Source organism: Cupressus sempervirens, chromosome 7, assembly GCF_028749045.1.
Source record: "Cupressus sempervirens isolate cs-2001-9-10 chromosome 7, ASM2874904v1, whole genome shotgun sequence".
Classification (NCBI taxonomy): domain Eukaryota; kingdom Viridiplantae; phylum Streptophyta; class Pinopsida; order Cupressales; family Cupressaceae; genus Cupressus; species Cupressus sempervirens.
The window spans coordinates 557,215,777-557,237,679 of record NC_143124.1 but is presented as its reverse complement, the minus strand read 5'-3'; the positions used below and the strand labels follow the sequence as shown (position 1 = coordinate 557,237,679).

The 21,903-nt window shown below is 35.0% G+C and overlaps 1 protein-coding gene across 1 annotated transcript in view; it reads right to left on the bottom strand.

The window, feature by feature from the left end:
- Window positions 1-2,865: 2,865 nt before the first annotated feature.
- The window catches only part of LOC149547989 (histone acetyltransferase HAC1-like), a 274,925-nt gene continuing 255,887 nt past the window's right edge, over window positions 2,866-21,903 (bottom strand). Inside the window, exons 12-15 of the mRNA XM_089792020.1 lie at window positions 15,102-15,180; window positions 14,505-14,897; window positions 3,671-3,888; window positions 2,866-3,382 (exon numbers count right to left, since the gene is read on the bottom strand). Coding sequence (XP_089648146.1) covers window positions 3,268-3,382; window positions 3,671-3,888; window positions 14,505-14,897; window positions 15,102-15,180 — 805 coding nt within the window. The 3' untranslated portion in view covers window positions 2,866-3,267. The remainder of the gene's footprint in view (window positions 3,383-3,670; window positions 3,889-14,504; window positions 14,898-15,101; window positions 15,181-21,903) is intronic.

Here is a 21,903-nt window from a genome sequence, read left to right as displayed (position 1 = left end):
CAAGTGATATTAGAGCTTGGTCACAAGTTCAAATTCACGCATGACACGACAAGCAATGCTAGGAGGGGGATTGTTGGTAGTGTCCCATCATCCCTTATGAGATTTGCAATATCATTTAACCACCTCTTATGGATTATGTAGCTCTAGTATTTGCATTGGGCATTAAAAAGGTTGATCTTTTGGTGCAACAACAAACACTAATTCTAACAATCACATATCCCATCATACCATACTTGGAGGTAGGTTTTATCCATGTTATTATATCTCTCATCATACCATACACAGGGGTAGGTCTACTCATCTTATCGTATGGTATCATATCCATCACATCCTCCATTATCCTTTGTTTTTATTCATGTTATCCTATCATCTTTTATCCATCACATCCTCCATTATCATTTGTCCCTCATATCCATCATCCTTCTTTGCATACATTTTTCCTTTTCTGTCTATGATATTGGAAAGGCTAAAGATCTCCATAAGTATCATGCACCTTATATAATTCATGTTACCTATACCCATTTTGGTTTTTATCTTTAATCATATTCTCATTATTTTTAGTCTTTATCATTGGCCTTTACCCAACCCTTCAGTTATATTGTTTACCCATCCTTTTTATCTTGCTTATCACTTTATGCCCTATCATTGTCCTATCACTATGATCCAAATCCATCCCTTTATCTTGATATAAAATAAGGACATCAAATGTGAATCTTGTTTTTTCACTACACAGTGTCATCACCTTACCATGTCATGTCTAATCCCTTATCTTTAAAGAGCATCCTATCCCCTTCTTGGATAGTCCTTGGGAATCAAATCATCTCCAATGCCATTATAAAGTCATTACCATGTTTCCTCCATTCATTGTCATTTCACCATCTATTCCTACAAATTTCCTACATTACTAAACACTAGAGGCAATCAAAAACCTTTTTTTTAAATCTTAAACAAAATTTAAATTTAAATGAAGTACTGAAATAAATTTAACCTAAATTTAAAAGTCCAAAGCAATAAAGTGTTAGTTTCAACACCAATGTTGTTTCATTTCGTTTGTCATTCTGTTTTGTTTTCAAGAAATTGTCATTTGCAACAATATATGCATTTAAATAAATACAATCAAGAGACGTTGAACCTTGTGCTTCACAAATCATGCATCAATAGATGAACATATCAATTCCTGTTCGCAATCAATTCAATTGAACTTGTCATCATGAATCAATCATCGTTACTCAGTCTTTAGTCATTTGTCCTATCAACATTTTGTATTATACAAGATGTGTCCTTCCTAAAACCATACATTGCCATTATCTTACCGTGTGTCTTATGCAACATGTGTCCTTCCTAGAACCAATTACATTGATCATTATTATTATCATTATTTTTAAAATATCAATGTTGGCAACTAGATTTGATTGATCATTGGCTTTCTTCGCTTGGTAAGTATTATTGTTCATTGATTTCATTCTAGCACCAATTTCCTATGCTACTCAATGATATCATTGAGTGTTGAGAGTGATTAGGATGATTCATGGTCTTTAATTTTTCTTTGCCTTAGATGTCATTGACTTTTATGTTTTACCATGTTCCTATGTTACTCAAGGATACCACTAAGTGATGAGAGTGGTTAGGATGGTTCATGGTCCATTACTTTGGCTTTGTCTTCTTTTTATGGGATGTTCTCATGAAATTCAAAGGCATGTACCTCAACCTTTGATGCATACATTTCATTGTAGATTAGGGCATTACTTGTCTACATTATGTCTGATCTCATGCAAACATGATCATAGGAGCACTCTAACTTCATATATGTTATGATGCAACACATCCAATTTGCTCATCATAAAGCTCTGCAAGAGGCAAATTATGCACTGATAAAGAAAATGATTAAAATTCTTGTGTCTTCCCCTTTTTGTTTTGATTCATGTCCTGCCTGTCAAGTTGGATTTGTTTTCTTTTTTGCTTGTATTGTTTCTCTCTTTGGTTAGTTTTGTTTTCATTCAATCTTGTGTCCAAGGCTTTATTTTCAAAAACATTGGCATCTTCTTTTCAAAAATTTCACCTGATTTTTCAAGTGAGGGCTCGTAACATTTTCTCATAGTTGTCACCCTTTTAATGCACTTCTTTTTTCTTCTTATTTGTGACAATGCTCAGAATCAAACCATCTCAAAGTGGAGCAAAATGTAGACACCTAAAAATGGTCATGGCCCCATAAGCCCCTTTCTTTAGTTGTATTTTGCATTCTTATTCATTTTTGTCCACTTTTTCCCTTTCTAGGGAATTGATTAATCATATTAATGTCTCTATGCTTCTTTTTGACATTAATGGTCTTTTGTGTTTTATTGCATATTTCAATATATAAATGACTTTTTGGTTTTTTATTTCAATTTGAATTTATTGTCTTTTGAGTTTGAGTGAAATTTTGTAAACTTGTCTCAATAATGACTCTTGGCTTTTATTTTCCTTTTGACTATTCATTTTGTGTTTGTTCATTCTTTAAGACATTTTTCTATTTAATAGTCATTCTTTATCCATTTTTTGCTACCCATGATTTGAGTATCCCCAGTAGGGAGTTTGCATAATTTAAACTTTTATATTTTCATGTCATGTCATTGTTTTATGATTTAGTATTTTTTTCGTGTTTGTATTTTCTACATTTCTAAAGTAACAACTTTCCCTATCCACAATATAGATATACATATATACATATACCCATATTTTCCACTCTTTCATATATGAGCATTTTTTGGGGGCCACCCTCAAACACATACCCAAAAAAAAATTCAGCTTGAAAAAAAAGTCAATTTTGTTATTTAACACTTTGAGCCTAAAAATCAAACTTTAATATATGATGTTTTAGCCATTCAATTTTCACCTTAAAGAATTGTTAATATTAATAATTAAATTTATTTATGTTTATAATATAGAAGAACCATAATTTAACATTGCCTTGAAACAACTCTCCATCTGGTTGAAATAGAGAGTCGGGAATTATATAGAGAAAACTTCCGTAGTGATTCCAAGACGTTTCGCTCTGAAAAATAGAATCGAAATCTACTCAAAATTGTTAAGGCTGTTAATTGACAGTTCCTGGCATAATGTGAAATATATTGTTTCTCCTTCGTACATGTTGACAGGTGTGGGGCGCGTGTATTCTACCCACAGACATTTAATAAGCAGAACACTTGCGTAGTGAAACTATTTAAACTGGCTTTGTCCACCAAGAGTGGGTTTAGCTTCTAAAATGGCAAGAACTGTTAAGTACATCAATCAACTACATTTGCTGGAAGCATCTTCAGCACGTTGTCTCATCATCTCCATAACTGCAGCTCTACGTCGAAATTCCATTTGTTGTTGCAATCTTCGAAAATGTTCTTTCAAATCTCTGGATTACAAAAGCAGATGCAAATTAGAGATAAAAATGATCATCAAGGAATGGTGAAAGAGATTACTGTGCTAGATCTATGCATACATTTGATGTATACAGCATTTAATTCTTAATGAAGCAATAGATCGGTACCTACGGTACTGTTCCAAATTTTATCAAAATGCAAACAATTCAAAAATGAAAAAAAAATCAATTAGAGCATCTGAATCAAAATAATAACAGATACTAAATTATTAGTTGAAGGTAACACGTAGTCTGTAATAAGAAAAAAATTAATTAATATACCTGCAATGAGGAACACGGCATTTGGATTCCTTGCATGCCCGTCCATGTAACTGTATTAGATACCACATTTTCTTACAATGGGGGCAGCCTCCAGAAGCACGAACCTTACAGAGTGTGCCATGACGAAAGAGCCCTTTTACTTTCCGGCAATTTGGATATTGGCACTGAGAGGAGTAACACCGAGAAGCATGTACCATAAGGTCCAACATCTTCCTTAGCTGTAATATTTAAGCAGTATTGATGTCAGAACAATCTAGTACTCAAACAGGAGAAAACATTGTTAATCTTATCTAAATTAATACAATTCTGATATTATTCAGCTCCAAAGTCTCCAAGTTTTAGTTCCCTCTATCTATGCATTATGCCAGGTTTATTTCTGAATATTTATTTACATGGTTATGGAAGATAGTTCTGCATGATGGTCATGCAATGATCTTATCAAGTTACAGGAATTTGAAGATCAAATATATAGATCATTTTTTTGGTAATCCTTCTCTTTGGATTTCGATCTTTCTCTTTTAAAACTAAACTATTTGTACTTACAAAAGAGCATTGGAAGGAGCATGGACTCATGCTATCAATATACTTTGTTCTGGCATGGAAAGTAGGATTCTTCGCCAAACATATTGCATTCCGACAGTCACAAAGAATTGTAATTCTTCCTATATCATAGCCAACATCCAAACATAAACGCTTAAGCCAAACTACTTCTTGACACGCACAAATAGATGCCATGTACTTTTCCTCGGTTGTTGACAATGCAACTACACTTTGTCGTTTTCTCATCCAACTAATAGCACCACCATTTGCCATGAATACATATCCACTGGTGGATCTTCTTCTGCCAATGTCCCTATCCCAATCGACATCCACATATCCTTGAATGCTAACAGGTCTGTTCGATCCAATTGAGTTACCTTGATAGCATAATGCATACTGTGATGTACCCTTCAAATATCTCAAAACTCTTTTCACAAGCATCCCAATGTGGCTTGCCTGGATTCACCATAAACTGACTCAGTAATCCCACTTCAGACATTGAATCTTCTCAAAGTGACGTTGATGCCTTCGTAGCAGCCTTGGCAATGCCTGCATCTGATGATGTATGGTTGGTGGATTCGGGAGCATCATACCACATGATGTCTCACAAAGAGTGTTTCTCAAAATATGAACCATACAACGGTGGAAAGGTGTTCTTGGTGAGCAATTCCAAACTGGAAATTTTTGGCAGAGGAAGAGTCAGAATTCAGTTTCTTGACAGCAGAGTAAAGGGAATTGGAGTACTTCCCATACCTGGTTTGGCTCGAAACCTACTTTTTGTCAGTAAGTTGAATGATGACGGAGTCTAGGTAACATTTGTCCATGGTGGTTACAAGATGACTAGGGGATCTATTGTTTTAGCTAAGGGTGAACACATTGGAACACTATATAATTAGATGCCAAACCTGTATGTTGTAATAGTGTCTGTGTCAAGTTTGATAAAATCAATATGGCAATACATGGTGTAAATGCGATGGAAGTTAAACTTCCTGCTGAGAAAACAATGCTCTGACATTATAGGCTTGGCCATATTGGTGACAAAGGTTTAAAAACCTTGAAAAATAAAAACCTGGTTGAGGGGTTGGTTGATAAATAACTTCATACCCTTGCTGGTAATTGTGGCTGCCTTCCATTCACAATTTCACTACCATCAATAGCTAGTTCTCGAAAAAACAAAAACAACACTTTATTGATGGTAAAACTCATAAAATGTTTTCCCGGTGGAAAAGTATATTTCCCAACTATAATTGTGAGACCAATTATTTGCTTCCACCAAGATTAGACTTTCATGGCAATGAGAGTAATTAAATTCAAATATCCCAACTCTAGGAGAGAATCAATATTATTATCAGTATTCATAAAATTAATTGCCCAAAATATTTGCAGACGTGGAACAATGACATATTTTTATGCTATGATGCAATGCCAAATGCATTGATTATTTGCTTATTGCTCAGGCCAAACTATAGTCGAAAACTCAACTAGAAATTTTTTTTAATCAAATGATGGCCTGATAAAATACTTATTGAGCCACCAATAATTCCTATAACAACACTCATCACCCCTTATGATGATAATGTAATGTCCCCATTTTTAAAATAAAATATTTTAATTAGGTCAATTAATTAAATGGTCCTAAAAATTAAATAATAACCCAAGGACTTATTTAATTAATTGATTTAATTAATAAAGGGACCAAATAATAAAATAATATTTAAAGTTTGTTGGTGAGGTGCTATTTGTAATCCTTTGGGAAACTTTTTGGAGGCTTTTATAAGATCATCATTAGTATCATGGATTGGATTTGATTTCTCTTAGCATTTGTGGAGGCTAAAAGCTGAGGAACTTGTGCAGAGTCTCCGAGGTGGAAGACCCTCCCTATTCTGTCTGTTACAATTTTTGTGGTTCAGTACCACCCTATTCTCTCGTTGGACGTATCACTCGGATATCTCACTGTGTACCAGATTTGCTAATCATCGTCATTTGGTGACTGCTTTGTAACTGCTCAAATCTTGTCCAAACTACGTAATCAAGCACTACCACTTGGAAATTAATGTATTTTTGTCGCAGAAGTTTGGCAACTATGACTGGAATCTATTGTGTGTGGATGTTCTAGATTGTATTGTGGTGAATATCTTTGTTGTCGTATGATTGTTAGATTTGGCATCCAATAAATGTCTTAATGCACATCCGTTTGGCATCTCCAAGTCAGTTGTTGTCTCTGAAGACGTTGCTGCCAAGAAGTGAATGGGGAGGTTGGGTGCGAATGGTGAATAGAGCCTTCATGCTTCTCAAGCGATATTTTCTCTAATCTCCAGTTTCTATATTACCTGTCATTGTTTATTTATATTATTCACACTTTGACGGGTCTCGTTAAGCTGGTGATATTTGTTTGCTCTAATTGAAGGTGTACGTCTGGTTTTGCTTGAAGAAAGACCACAAGAATTCCCTTTTTCTGATGCAAGTATTGACCACGTGAATTGCTGCTTTCTGAAAGACTGATTTCTCTATGATTATGATGGCACCATTCCTTGATATTTATCTTCATTCGATTGAGATAATCTCTGTTTGTATATGTGTAAAGCTAATATTATATACTTCAATCTTGAATGTTGCTTGACGTCATTGGTTGTCTTGGAAATTATCAGGCCACTCTTTGCTACTTGGATAATGGCTCAGAAACTCCTCATGATATGTTTCATGTCAGGCAGCTCTGTATAGTGCTGAAGCAATGGCTAATTTAATATAGATGGATAATTTATTAATTTCCTTTGGTAATTCCATTATACCAATCAACCAATCCTCTTTGAAAATCTCAGTCATAGACATCTCCAGTTCAAGGCCAGACGCTTTTGATCAGCAACAACATGGTCTTTTAAAATTCTTACAATTCCAGAATGTGGCCAAGCCGCATCAAAAAAAGAAAAGTCTTTTATCTTTATCCATATTATGTACTCTCCTTTGCAGAGTTTAGAGAATTGGCATGTTCTCATGGAGTTTTTGTTTGTCAGACTGACCATTAAAGGACATGTATGTCATAAAATCTACAAGGTCCATAACTATATTAGCAGAAGCTTTTTATTTTTAATAAATGTATAATGGTCATAATGAACTACGGGCTGAAAATATAGGATAAGTCAGATGAAGGTAAACGCTGTGTTAAAAGATATGGTAACTTCTTTAGAAATGATTTATGGAAGACAACAATATATGTGACTTTTAAGGCTTATGAAGTTGTAACTTAGAGATAAAGAAAAATTCATATCATAAGGTCATAAACATGCAAAATATAACACTAGTTTTTAGCATAACAAATAGAGGGGGTGCTTAAATGGGAGTCCTAATTTTGCAAAAATTTGGGCACCATCAGTGGCTCTTACTAGGGACATATGCTCCTTTTGAGCATAATGAGATTCCAGCTATCTCTGGAGGAGCAGACCAAACATCCATGCTTAATATGATGCACGACAAAATTGGGTGGCCCTAGGCCCCCCCAAAAAATATACTTTGGTTCTTTCCTCTATCAAACACCTTATTCTGATCAAGTACCACTTTCAACCTGTTGATCATGATATGCTTTCCCTTCATCATTTGTTTAGGATCAGAATTCGCCCTTTGTTCATCAACAAAAGTATTAAAAAATGGATAAATTTCTGAATCATTCAACCCCAACATCTAAACCCTTGCTGAAGCTGATGCATCGTTTTTATGGACAACACTTAATAGATTTGTTTGATCAATGCATTCTCTAGCATGTATCTTACATTTATCTTTTGAGAAGTCATCAAGTGCCCTATGATTTTTGCTGAATGGAGGACCCTCATAGTCATGGTTTTGATCAGTTATGCAAACATTTAGATCACGGTTTTGAACATCTCCTTGCACACAATATGCTTTGTTCCCACACTCCGGATATTGCTTATCCTCACAATAAGGCATTGAGAATGGTTTATCTTCATCAATTGTTACTGTTTTTATATCAAGATCAGATGGGATACCTAGATAATTTTTAGAATCATGCTCTCCTCACTACGCCTTTCTGATTCTATCGCTCCTTCACATATTTGCTGCAACTCCTGCTCATGGGATGAGCCGAAAGATGTTTCAACTTCTGAATACACTTCCTGAGTTTCATCAATTTCAAAATCAGACCCGCTATCTTCATCATGGTGCTGATGGATTTGGCTGCAAGGAAAATCTTCCTCAAACAATGGATTTGAGAACATAGTGAACTCAAACATATACATTTCTGCTTGCTCTTCAAACAACGGGTTTAGGAACATAGAATATTCAAGCATGCCTTCATGAGAGCTTTCATTTGGATCATCAAGTGTGTCATCAACAAAACTAATGTCTTCATCAACATTACCTTTGGAACATTCCTCTTGTTCATACACCATATAATGTTCTACTTCATCCTCACTATATGATTCCTTAGAATGATCATCTCTTTCATCCAATGCCCCTTGAGAATGCACTGTTTCATCAACTTGCTTACCATAGTGATTTGAGAAAAAAATTGGAGCATTTTGTTCAACATGTTTATGATATTCTAGATCTAACAAGGCTGAAATCTCCTCCACACTAAGAGAATCCTCTTCCTCATTTTCAAATTCACTGTCATCTGTATGCATATAAGTATCACCAAGGGCTGATTCTCCTTTAGAATATTCAAAATTTTCATCTCCATTCAACTCTAAAACTTCACTTGACTCATATGTCATCTTAGTCCCGCATTCATTTTCCTTTGTAACCAATTCATTGTCCATAAGTTTGAGAAAGTTAAGAAACTGATGATCATATAAGAGGCCTAACTCCCGCATCCTTTAGAGAAGATCAGATGATGGAGGTTTGTATTTTGAAGGTATTTCTTGATAAGCATTAAAAATTCTCATAAAGAATTGTGTTGTAGATTCATCTTCTTGCTTTTTTAAATTCAAATATGCATCCAAAGGAGATAACTTGGACCTTCATCCAATATTTGGAAGAGAAGCATCAAATTAGGATCTTTTGGCGAGATTCCCAACTAATGAAACTTTCTTATCAGTTCCTTGCATGGAGGCATGATATTTGAAGGTACTTCTTGAAAAATATCCACCATCCTTATAAACAAATGTGCCGATGTCTCGCCTTCATATCTTTCCAGATTGAAAAATGCATCTAAGGGATGTATGTATTCTTCCTCCATGGTGTAACATAGATCCGCCTCCTGATCGTAGTACATATTGTCCATGTTAGATAATCAAATCACTTCCTTTTGAGTCCTCTCCCTTAGCAGAGCTACCAACTCAAATCTTTTATTAAACAGAGTCGCTACCTCTTTCGAGGAATGTATTGCTCTTCCGAGTTCTTACTTCCAGCAGAGTACACTTCCAAACAAACTGATACAATTTTTGATATTGATCTACGAACTTAGAAATTCTAGGTAACTTTGCAATATGTATTGCGAGCAACTCTCCCCAGCGAAGTCGCCAATCTATTGGTTCTGAAAATCGCAAATTGGAAATCCAAGAGCTTGCCACTTCTCCGATAGGACTTCTTACTCAGTTCTGGCCAACGAACGGGAATACTTCTCGATTCCCCTGCACTTCAGGCTCCACTACACCCAGGCGGGTAAACTTTCACCTCAAACGTTAACTGTCTGATTTAAGGCTTTTCTAAAGCGAATTTAAGATTTGGAGTTCTTTGGCTAGCAAGGTCCTTGAACTCAATTAAACTGAAACTAGACGCTGGATAATGGTTGAATAATAATGAATTTGATGCTTATAGGAAGGAAGTTATAGATTTTCTGACTTCAATAATAAAAAGGACCAGTGCCTCTACTAATAGAGTCAACTTCAGTGAATATTCATGTACAACTTTATAATGTTTTACACACTTATAATTGCCAACAATTTAATAATCAAAATGCGACAGATCAAATATATACGCAATCTTAAATTAGTCAAGATTGAACTTTAACTCCTCTAGTAAGGAGGCAAATTGGACACATATGCGGAAACAATTAAATATTTCAAACTATCTGTGATGATCGAATTTAAATGCTAAATGATCATGTCCACTTATCTGACATTTAAATTGTATACAAAATTCCAAAAAATAATTATAAAGGATGAACCATCTGCAGTTTAAATTTTCATGCCTTTAATAATAATAAACAGAGAACATTTTATTTTATTATTAAAATAAAATAATGGAATTTATATTACAAAATCATATTAAACTCCTTATGCCTCCATACAAGTAATATAAAACAATTTCTCTTGAATATGAATGTTTTTTCGAATATGTATTTTTTACAAATGAATGTCTCCTTGTTTATATCTTAAAAATATAGACATGACTTATCAAAGTGAATAGTCACATTATTAAAAATATATAATTATACCATTTCAGTAGTAAAGCTCTTTTAATTTAACCTGGCTTAATACGATCATTTCCCTCAAATATTTTCCCGATATAAACATGTGCAGTATATTGCCGTCTCTTTGAACTTCAGAACTCCTCATCTATGATTATAATTGCACCTTTTGCTAATATTATCTTAATCAGTTTTACTCCCAATGATGTTCCTTCCTTAATCGTTTTATTTCATTGCGATGAACTTCACACGCTGCCATAAATCTCCATCACTATGTGCTTTTGGCCGCTGAGAAGTGAATGGGGAGGTTGGGTGCGAACGGTGAATAGAGCCTTCATGCTTTTCAAGCGATATTTTCTCTAATCTCCAGTTTCTGTATTACCTTTCATTGTTTATTTATATTATTCACACTTTGACGGGTCTCCTTAGCTGGTGCTATTTGTTTGCTCTGATTGAAGGTATATCTGGTTTTGCTTGAAGAAAGACCACAAGAATTCCCTTTTTCTGATGTGAGTATTGACCACATGAATTGCTGCTTTCTGAAAGACTGATTTCTCTATGATTATGATGGCATCATTCCTTGATATTTATCTTCATTCGATTTAGATAATCTCTGTTTGTATACATGTAAAGCCAATATTATATACTTCAATCTTGAATGTTGCTTGACGTCATTGGTTGTCTTGGAAATTATCAGGCCACTCTTTGCTACTTGGATAATGGCTCAGAAACTCATGATATGTTTCATATCAGGCAGCTCTGTATAGTGCTGAAGCAATGGCTAATTTAATATAGATGGATAATTTATTAATTTCCTTTGGTAATTCCATTATACCAATCAACCAATCCTCTTTGAAAATCTCAGTCATAGACATCTCCAGTTCAAGGCCAGACGCTTTCAATCAGAAACAACATGGTCTTTTAAAATTCTTACAATTCCAGAACGTGGCCAAGCTGCATCAAAAAAAGAAAAGTCTTCTATCTTTATCCATGTTATGTACTCTCCTTTGCAGAGTTTAGAGAATTGGCTTGTTCGCATGGAGTTTTTGTTTGTCAGACTGACCATTAAAGGACATGTATGTCATAAAATCTACAAGTTCCATAACTATATTAGCAGAAGCTTTTTATTTTTAATAAATGTATAATGGTCATAATGAACTACGGGCTGAAAATATAGGATAAGTCAGATGAAGGAAAACGCCGTGTTAAAAGATATGGTAACTTCTTTAGAAATGGTTTATGGAAGACAACAATATATGTGACTTTTAAGGCTTATGAAGTTGTAACTTAGAGATAAAGAAAAATTCATATCATAAGGTCATAAACATGCAAAATATAACACTAGTTTTTAGCATAACAAATAGAGGGGGTGCTTAAATGGGAGTCCTAATTTTGTAAAAATTTGGGCACCATCAGCGTTAGCTTTTCGAGTTGCTCTCTTGTAAAGTGTTGACTATTGAGACACCTACTGTTGGATCAATCCACCATTTCCAGCATGGTGGCATGGCGATTGTGTCGGTTTGGTAGGGATTATCATCTTCATTGGTATTGGTATTATAAAAGCTACTTGGTAATATTAGGGAAATCAAACATGTCCTCACTTGGGATCCCAGTGAAGTATTTCCATGGGCAATATGTATTAGTTGGGAAGAGCGATTTCTTGCATTCCTTCCTTGATGAAGGTTGGCATACTGTTGAGCTCTCGCCACCAATTGATGTTAGAGGTATATGTGGTTATAGCAAGAGTGAGGTTCTCAGTTGGGTAGTGAAAGTCTTCTTGTACAATAGCAACACGTGGCAGGTTGTTTTCATTGCGTATGCACTGGAGATGACTTGGGATCCTTTTATCCATTTGATTGGTACATGGGTTTAAGTTGAGTTGCTTCACAACTCCATATTTATATAAACTAGCATAACGCAATAGATGGGCAAAGCTTCAGCATTGAGGCAAATATGGGATCTAGGCATTTGGTTGTAGTAGACAGATGCAATTTGCTTGAGGGCAAGTAATCTTTAGGAAGGGAGGACTGTAATGTCCCCTTTTCTTGGCCAGTAAATTTTGATTCATATTTAAGCCAATTATGCCTTGGTCTCGTGGGCTAACTGGGATTTCACAAGGATTCAATTGAGTTTTGGCCTAGGGAGTTTCAGTTTCTAGCATATTAGGGTTGGTTTACTTGGGTTTCCAAACGCATGCTATTTATAGTAAGTCGAAAAGCTCAACATTCTTGGCATTTCAATGTTGATCTAGGACCATCTCGCAAAGACCTTTCCAATAGCCATTATTCATGTCTATCTAAATCCATCTTATTAGTAGTTTTAATGCCGAAAGATTTAAATGGTTTATTAATAAAGTGGCTTTAAAACATAAGTTCCTATTATTAATGCTACTTTATTATTATATGAGAACTTTAATTTCTTAAGTGGGAAAATGATATATTAAAAGGGAATAAAGAAATGGAGAAAGGAATGTGAAGTGTCACCAAGTTAGTCTTAAAAAAGGAAAGAGAAGTCATTTGCAACATACTTGGTTTATGTTATTGGATTTCTTGTCTCTTGGGGAGTTCAAGAAAGTTTCAGCTTTCAGCAGCTTTGAAGACGGAAACCCCCAAGCTTGGAGGCAGTGAACGGAAACCCATTGTCTATTGGGGATATCATACGGGTACCTCACTTGCGCTTAAATCTTTGTTTCTCATTACCCATTCTGACTGTTGTTTCTGTGTTATTGAAAAACAGTATTATTTTAAGAATATATATACAAAATATCAATATCCAGCTGCGTATATATATATATATATACTCAGCTGAATATTGCTATATTGTTGATTCCATGCAAATTTGCGTTGTGTTTTGAAAAATTTGGAAAAAATGTTTGGTTCAGGATATTACAAAATCCTTTCCTAATTATTCTGAAACTCCTTTCTATGGACACCAACCTTGATTGAATTACTATAAAGGTACTTTTGAACAACTTCCTCCTATCAACAATGTCTTTTGGCACTAAAAGGATAAAAATTGCAAAGCCTTTCATTTAACCTCATCATTGTAGGGAAGCTTCCCATATGAATGATTAAGGCATTAAGATATCATTGTAAATAACAAATCCTCCACTAGAGATTATGATCATCCCAGTACATTGGCCTGTCACATGCCATTCCTAAGTTGGGAAAGATGCAGCCACCTTGTTCCCTTCAAGCAAAATGTGAAATAACAAAATCTATGGTGTGAAGAGGCATCTCAGAAGAGAAAACAATAAGGAGTTCAGTTGTCCCATTGAAATAATTGTTGCTGTTTTAGGTAGTTAATAATATTATGAGCATTATCTTTCACCCACAATTTACTAAATCCTTTACTGTGTGCCAGTTTGATGCAATGATATGCTGCATAAGCCACCACAAAATGATTAGACTGAGTACCCATGGAGATCGCCACTGCCACTATGAGCCCATGTTTTTCATTTCTAAGTAAATTTGTTACTTTGAATTTTTTCATTACTGCATTGTTTGTTAATAATGCGTCTTTCCACAAATAGCAGGTTTACGATAAGTCACAGCACCCAAACATAATATTTGCTATCAACTAGATGGTCACATAAATCTCTAAAACATTAGAAAGTTGGCAAGAAATCAGGCCGTGGTATTAAATTTCATAAATATATTTTTTCAATAATTTCTGATAGTTTATTCATTATTCTTATCGTGGAAAAAGACAATAGGTCACAAGAAATTGACGAGTGCTATGATTGCTAAAGGATCTCCAAAAAGGAATAAGTGACCTCTAGGGGACTGCTGAAGTGTGGAACAATGTTTCAGTATTCTTTGGTATGGTTCAATTGCTAGAAGGACTCTTGGGTCAAAATAAATAGTTATTAAATTATAAAATGTTTCACAACCCTTATAAGAGTAAACATATCAGGACAAATGTGTCTCATACCTGCACAATCCTTCGCTGCCGAGCTTCTCGATTTTGTGCATTGTATTCAATTATAGATGGATGGGGTATCAGCTTATGCGGATGACCAAGGAACTTATCATCATGATAACAACTATGGCATATGTCAAAATCAACACAAGTGTCACAACGCCATCCCTGTCCTGTTTCAATATCTCTTTCACATACATTACATGAACTTGCAAAAGCAGGTGCTGCTGGATTGTGAAGATGATAAAGAATCATCATAGAAGAATGTTTAGCCCTGCGGAGTGTATCATACTGGTAATGATTTCCTTGGCAGAGGCTTAGGAAAGCCTGGCGAGTGTCAAAGAATTCACTTTCCATAATTTCATCTTTATCCTCAGTGTCTGTTGGAATACCTGTGACATCATTCTGCAGAATTGTGTTAAATACCGAGTCAGTGATACTGCTATATTGTTGCAGATTGAAATAAAAATGAATCAACAGGAAAAAAAAAACATTGAGAAAAATCAAATTAACTCAATACATCAACAAGATAGCAATTAGTCTACAGATTGAATAAGTAAACAGAACTACAAGCAGTATAAACAGGGTTTTTTAACCAACAATACGTACAGGAACAAGAACATGTTTTTCCTTGCTATTTGTGGGATGCCTACGCCATCCATCAAGCTTTTCCTCTGTCTCATAGCATCTACAAAACACCACAGTTCTATTGTTAAAGCTACACATAAATCAACATATTTCCATGCACTATAAAATTAGTTATTTCTAGATACCAAGCCAGCTTAAGAATAATTTCATCCCAAATGTAAAAAATTAAATCCCAGATATAAGAGTGCTCTAGAAATTGGATTATGTGTAAGGCATCATGACATTACAATAACTACCTTGCACTTTAGATGACTATTGTAGATTCCTATAATCCATGCCATTAACACTACCTAACCTGTTTCAAGTTCAACACAACTCCATGACATGGTTTTTAGAACATGTAATATCCACTATTACACAAACATTATTGTCATTGTGAATACTTCTTGCAGAATATAGTTTCATTCAGTTCTTATGTCATAATGTTTTCTTAGCATTCCAAAACATGAAGACCAAGCAATGGTTGTTTCTACAAAGTGAACCAAGAAGCCCAAAAAATACATGCAACTAGCTAATATGATGGTCAATGATGTTATACATCTTTCTAAAGCATATTTTTCCCTATTATATATTCCAAAAATACAAAAAAATTCATAAAAAATTTTTAAAAAAGAAAAAGTGCCTTGGTGATAACCTGGAAATAGGCGCCTTGGTAGCAAAAATACAAAAAAATTATAAAATGTCTTGAAAAAAATTTTAAAAAAAAAAATCCGAGTGGTGAAAATCTAGAAATGGGTGCTACTTAAGGCCTTTGCACCCCTGTTTCTTAGCGCGAATCCTCAACACTTAGCCTTTCTCCATCATGCCTTGTCCTTGTTGTCTTGGTTTGGAATTGGTCTTTGTCTAGGGGGCATAATTGTGTTAGCTTCGGTCTCTTAGTTGCGTCAGTCTTTAGGACACCTCGCAAACGGTGTTTCTCAACACCACCCCAATTGTATTTTTCAATACAACCCCTGAAATCGAGTGTTTTTCAACACTTATTGGTTTGGTCTTACCCAGTTTTGTTATGTAATCTTACCTGTTTGCAAGCATTCGATCCTTATCCTCGGAACTCGATATCAGTTAACACACTTAAATTTTTAAACATTAACACTTAATGTTTGAGCTATGTCATGATCTTTTCTTTGTGTGCTGACTGTTATTGATTTTCGTTGAGTGTCATTATTCCTAAGTCTCTCCGGGATGCATAGCTACAGGACTTGGGGCATGAGGCATATGTTTTATTTACTACATTAAATTGGGTAAGCTAACATCGAAGTCATCTTGACCTTTATGTCTTTGATGCTTATGTTAGAATCTTTTCACATTCCAATATGATATTGTCATGTCCCCTTTCTAGCGACATGACTCCAACAATAGATTTGCCTATCATTGACTCTTGTAGGCAAATGATTTTGGAGAGAGAGTCATCCTGTTGCCAGATGATTGCATTTTGCTCTCGGAGAGTTATAATTTATCCTACATCCAGTAAGTGGGGCCTACATGTTCTAATGTTGAATTGAGATTGCACTTTTAATTTAATAAAGTTATTTAATAATAAAGTGCATTATAATAAGATTTTATAAAAGATGTTTCTAGAAGCTCCCAGTGACTTCTTAAAAAAGTGAATAAATAGAGGGGAGGAGGCACCCATTTGGACGGGCGATTTTGTGAATTCATATTCTATTCATTTTGGAGCAAGTTGCAGTGTTTGGTCTGCAAATTTCCATTAGGTCTTTGGGAACGAAAACTCCCTTAGATCTGCATAACTGAGGAAGTGGGATACCCTCCGAAGGGTTGCTCATTAGAGATGGTGTTAAGCCATTTCATGGTGGATAAATTTGAAAATTGATTTTTAAGAGATCGGACTGACAAAGAAGTTAGAAGACTCATTCAGCATTCTACATATCTGAACAAGCTAATCCGAGCAAGGTCTGCAGCATTTAATTGGGATTTTCGAAATGATAAGCAAGACTCCAGAGATTAAATCGAAATTCATTGTTTAGGCGGTATTTATCCTTCACAACTTGAGCGCTGTCGTCACTGAATCAAGGTGCCATTTTTCAGGGTATTCTCGTCACTTATTTCGAGGGAGAAAAATTACAAAGAATCGCAGATCTGAGGTTGCCATCTTATCCGCAGGTGTTATGAAGGTTTGGGGGTCCTATTATTATTGGTGAGAGGATTGAATAACTATCGGCCAGACATCCATGGAGGCGATCGGGTTGCAAAGTGTTCAAGCCGGCAAAACAATAACTGGCTCCTGAACTTCCCAATTCATCATCCGCTGAAACACGAATTGTTGCACGCACTGTCAGTCGAGACTATTAACATCCCCGTCTAGTGTTAATCCTTTCCAAGGACTTAATTGCAACGAATGGTCCCTGTTTCATCGCATGGACTTCTTTGTTTAAACCAGCTGCACATGGTCTTAGACTGCCAAATAAATCAGAAATCAAGAACTCATTCCTTGTTGAACATTAATTTATTGCATGCCAAGTGTTCGACAATTTGTCACAGTTCAGTATTTGGGAGTTTAATTGATCTTTAATAAAGAGGGACATTTCAGATATAAATCACATTCATATCTTCATAGTTGCGCTTGTGACAAGTGATGATTGTGTGATTTTCTGATGTGCGTTAATAATGGCCCAATGATGAAAATAAGTTCCTTTACATTCTCTAATGAATGATGAACACAAAATCCTATGTTACAGTTGTTCTATTGCAAGCATAGTTCAAAATCTCGCAGACTTATCACGAGAAGTTTTTCACGGCAAGAAAATTCAAGGTTTTATCACCACTTTAGGGCACCGAGAAGTTGAACTTCTCATGGCAAGAAAACGGCAATATATCGCCCACTTATCGCGATAATTAACTGTCTTCTCGCGGGTGGCGTCCAGTATATACTTGCACTTGTAAAAACAAAATTTCATTGTTTTCTTTGCTGCGTTTGGCGTCTTGGGTGGAGGAGAAGAGTTTTGGAGCAGCACTTAGGTGTTTGGCAGTGATTTGTAGCGATTTCCAGCGGATTAGGTGTAATGTCCCCATTCCCAAGATAAATTTTAATAATAGAGTTAACATAAGGAATAAATGTATAAATATAATCTAATATAATTATTATTGCATTTGATAAATAATAATACCACATTTATAAGGTTGAATTTAATAAATAATATTTATAAAAATAATAATAAAAGTATTATAGCATTAAATATATTATTTCTATCAAACTGATATAGTATAATATAACTAACTCTATTGATAGGATTATGTAGATGAGTTCTTAAATAAATATATTATGAATGATAAATCTATTATTATAATATAATTATCATACTATACAATATGAATGATATATACATTTAATTATAAGTCTAATTATAACATATATAGTAATCAAACATTTTAATATAAACAAATCAATCTTGCTATGAATAGTCACGACCTCTACCTCATACTCATATATTAGATGACTAAAAAAGGAGCGGAAGGGAAAAGGAAAAAGGGTCATATGGATTCAAATGGAGAACAACAGCCTCCAACATTAATAGGAAACTATTGTAGACGAGTAATAAGCATTAACGCAGAACAAGAGGGAGAGAAAGAAGATAATTAAACAAAAGACGTGTCTCCAAACTCCAACGCTGAATAATCAATAAGATGGATCAGAGGATATGAAGGCCATGGAAAGCAGGGAAATGACTATCGAGCAATCTCCAGCCAGTATTGATGAGTCATTAGTCAATATAAATAAGCAGACAAGACAAAAGGTCTCAAGGAAAACTTGGAGTTGACGACTAAGCATAGACGTATATTCCATCTATCCTATCCTCGGAAAATATGAAGAATCATTTGCATAAGGGAACATTACAATGCACAAAGGTCAAACATCCACCATTAAAACAATCAATAGCACAATGTCTGAGCCAAGCACAAGGAAGGATAAGACTTCAACATTAATCTCCCCATATAATTGATGATGCTCAAGAGAAATGAGAGCTAAGGAAACACATGCCCAAAAAATAACTATAGGCAACAACTCTGATATTCTCTCAGAGATTCCAGTGGCTCTAACCAATATAGATGGCAACATAGACTTAGGAGAAGTAAGGAAGATTCTAACCATCATGACAGGGATTAAGCATACAGATAGTGCACATATATTATATACAGAAGTGGTTCAGATTAGATCAATAAATATATTCTATATGTGAGGGACTTCATCTTTGTCCACTCCAATATCAGTTGGACATAAAATAGCCATTAAGTATCAAGTTCATTTAACCTCAAACTTAACAGGTTTGATAAAGAAATCTTGGCATACTAGGCCTGAATAAAATATCAAATCACAGAATGTATATCGTTTGGACTCATTCGAGAATTGCAATGATAATTGTATTGTAAGAGGCATCTAGTCAATGAAACCAGCATTAAGAATTCCCAACAGTATTGCATAGGAGAGCCTATAAAGCAAATGGATATTAGGGATAGAAGAAGTCGGTGACTAATCACCTCAGTCAACACCTGTAAGTCAATACAGTAGTTCAAAGACATCAATGCTGAATGCCCATCATGGGAGTAGGCAGCGAATGGAGTAATCATATTACATATGCAAAAGGAGAAAAGAATGTTGAAGCTAATGATAATCCTTTATTACCAATAAGGAAATAAAAGAGACATCTATTCAGCAAATGCATGTACAACAGGGAATTGGTGAATTGGCAAACAGATTTAATTCTTTAAACTAGAGATTAAGGAATTCAGACTAGCATCATAATAACTAATAAGAGTAAGGATCTCAAGGAGTCATTCTTGGCACTAGAAGTGTAAGAGTTTTGCCTCGAGATTGTAAAGGAATCTAACAATGAAAATTATAGAAAATTCATTCATTGCAATCAGATTAAAGCATGGGAAACTTTAATTAACATTATGATAAATATTACAAGCAATAATAAACTATATCATTACACTTGTTTCTATGGTTAAATCAAGAAAGTTATTAAGATCAATCCTACATAATCAATGAGAATAGAGGAAATGGAAAAGTGTCCTAAATATTCAATCTATTAGAAGAAGGGACATTACATTAGGAGCGGATTTGAAGCTCTTTCCAAGCAAATCCGGATCCACAAGTAAGTTTCTCAAAGAAAAAAACTTTTGAGTTAAACTTTATTTTGTCTTCCCATACTTGCATATCTTGCATCATACTTGCATATCTTGCATTTGTAATGTTCTCTAATACATTTAATGGTTTTAGAGTGAATGAGTCATGACAAAGAGTCAAAAACCTAACACCATCTTTTTGCAATTTTCCCAAAAACAATCAAGTTTTTCTCAATAATTTCAAAACTTTAAGGCTAATACATTTTTTGTTTTATTCTCTGATTTTCCAGCAAATATGGCTTCCTCTGCATTTGGGGCAGCAGCATCTTCCAGTCGTCCCATAGCATGTCCATCTGGATTCATAGGCACGTTCCCTAAAAGGGCTAGAGACTTTGCATGGAAAATGCCTTTGAAGGAATAGAGTATAATAGTGTCATATGCATAAAATGTGAAAGACAAATCCATGGAGGCATATCTCGTTTGAAGTATCACCTTGTTGGTATAGAAAAGCATGACACAAGAATTTGTGATGCGACTATGGAGGAAATAAAAAGGGAGATGATTGTTTTTCTTAGTGCCCAAGAAGAGAAGAAGTTGAAAAGGGAAAGGGCAAAATTGGCCATGAGGGCAGCCGTTTATGAATCGCAAGGTATGTTTCCTTTTAACAATCATTTATTATTTTCTAATCACGACTAATGCTTGTGCTAAAACAATTATCAATTTATCATGATTCATAATGAGATGATGTGAGTTGTGTCATGTGACTAGGTATCCTAGCCACCCTTTATGAAGAAGAAGAAGCAGTTGAGGGGATAGTGGCCTCTTTTCGTGGCCCAAAGATCCACGTACGGAACACACCTACTCATGGCAGGTCCTCGGGCTCAACTTCCACATCTGTTGGGTCTAGTAGAAAGCAAAACTCTTCTATTGATGGTTATTTTGTCCATAGAAACACACCTGGAGCACAACCATCATTGGAGGGTACTGGATGGAACTGTGATGTGCATGTGCAACTTGACATTCAATGTGCTGATTTTTGATTTTTTAACAAGGTCTCCTTCAGTGTTGCAGCAAGTCCATATTTTTTGAATGGTTGTATGGTAGCAGGAAAGGGCTACAAACCACCTACTCTTGCAGCCTTGAGTGGGAGGTAATTCACTTGTTTCAAACTTTCATACTTTTACAGTTTTACAATTTACTTGTTTTTGTTAAAAGTATTTTTTCTTAATCAAACTTGTGTACTTAAAGTGAATTTCATTTTTTATTTTGTGCTTGTAGATTGTTGAAAGATGTTGTTTGTAGGGGTAAAGAAGTGGTTGAAGAGAAAAGGCTAGAATGGAAACAGTTTGGCTGCACCATACTTTCAGATGGATGGACAGATGGAAGAAATAGTACCATCATCAACTTTTTAGTTTCTTGCAAGGATCAAGTGATCTTTCTTAAATCCTTGGATGCCTCGAACTAGATAAAGATGCCTGAGACTGGCTCGAATGCTAGAGAATATTGTGATAGAGGTTGGGACTGAAAATGTGGTGCAAATCATAACCGACAATGCAGCAACATATGTGGCAGTGGGTAGGATCTTACAAGAAAAGCATAACACACTCTTTTGGTCTCCTTGTGCAATGCATGTTATTGACCTTTTGGAGGGTATAGGGAAATTGGATTGGGTGAAACC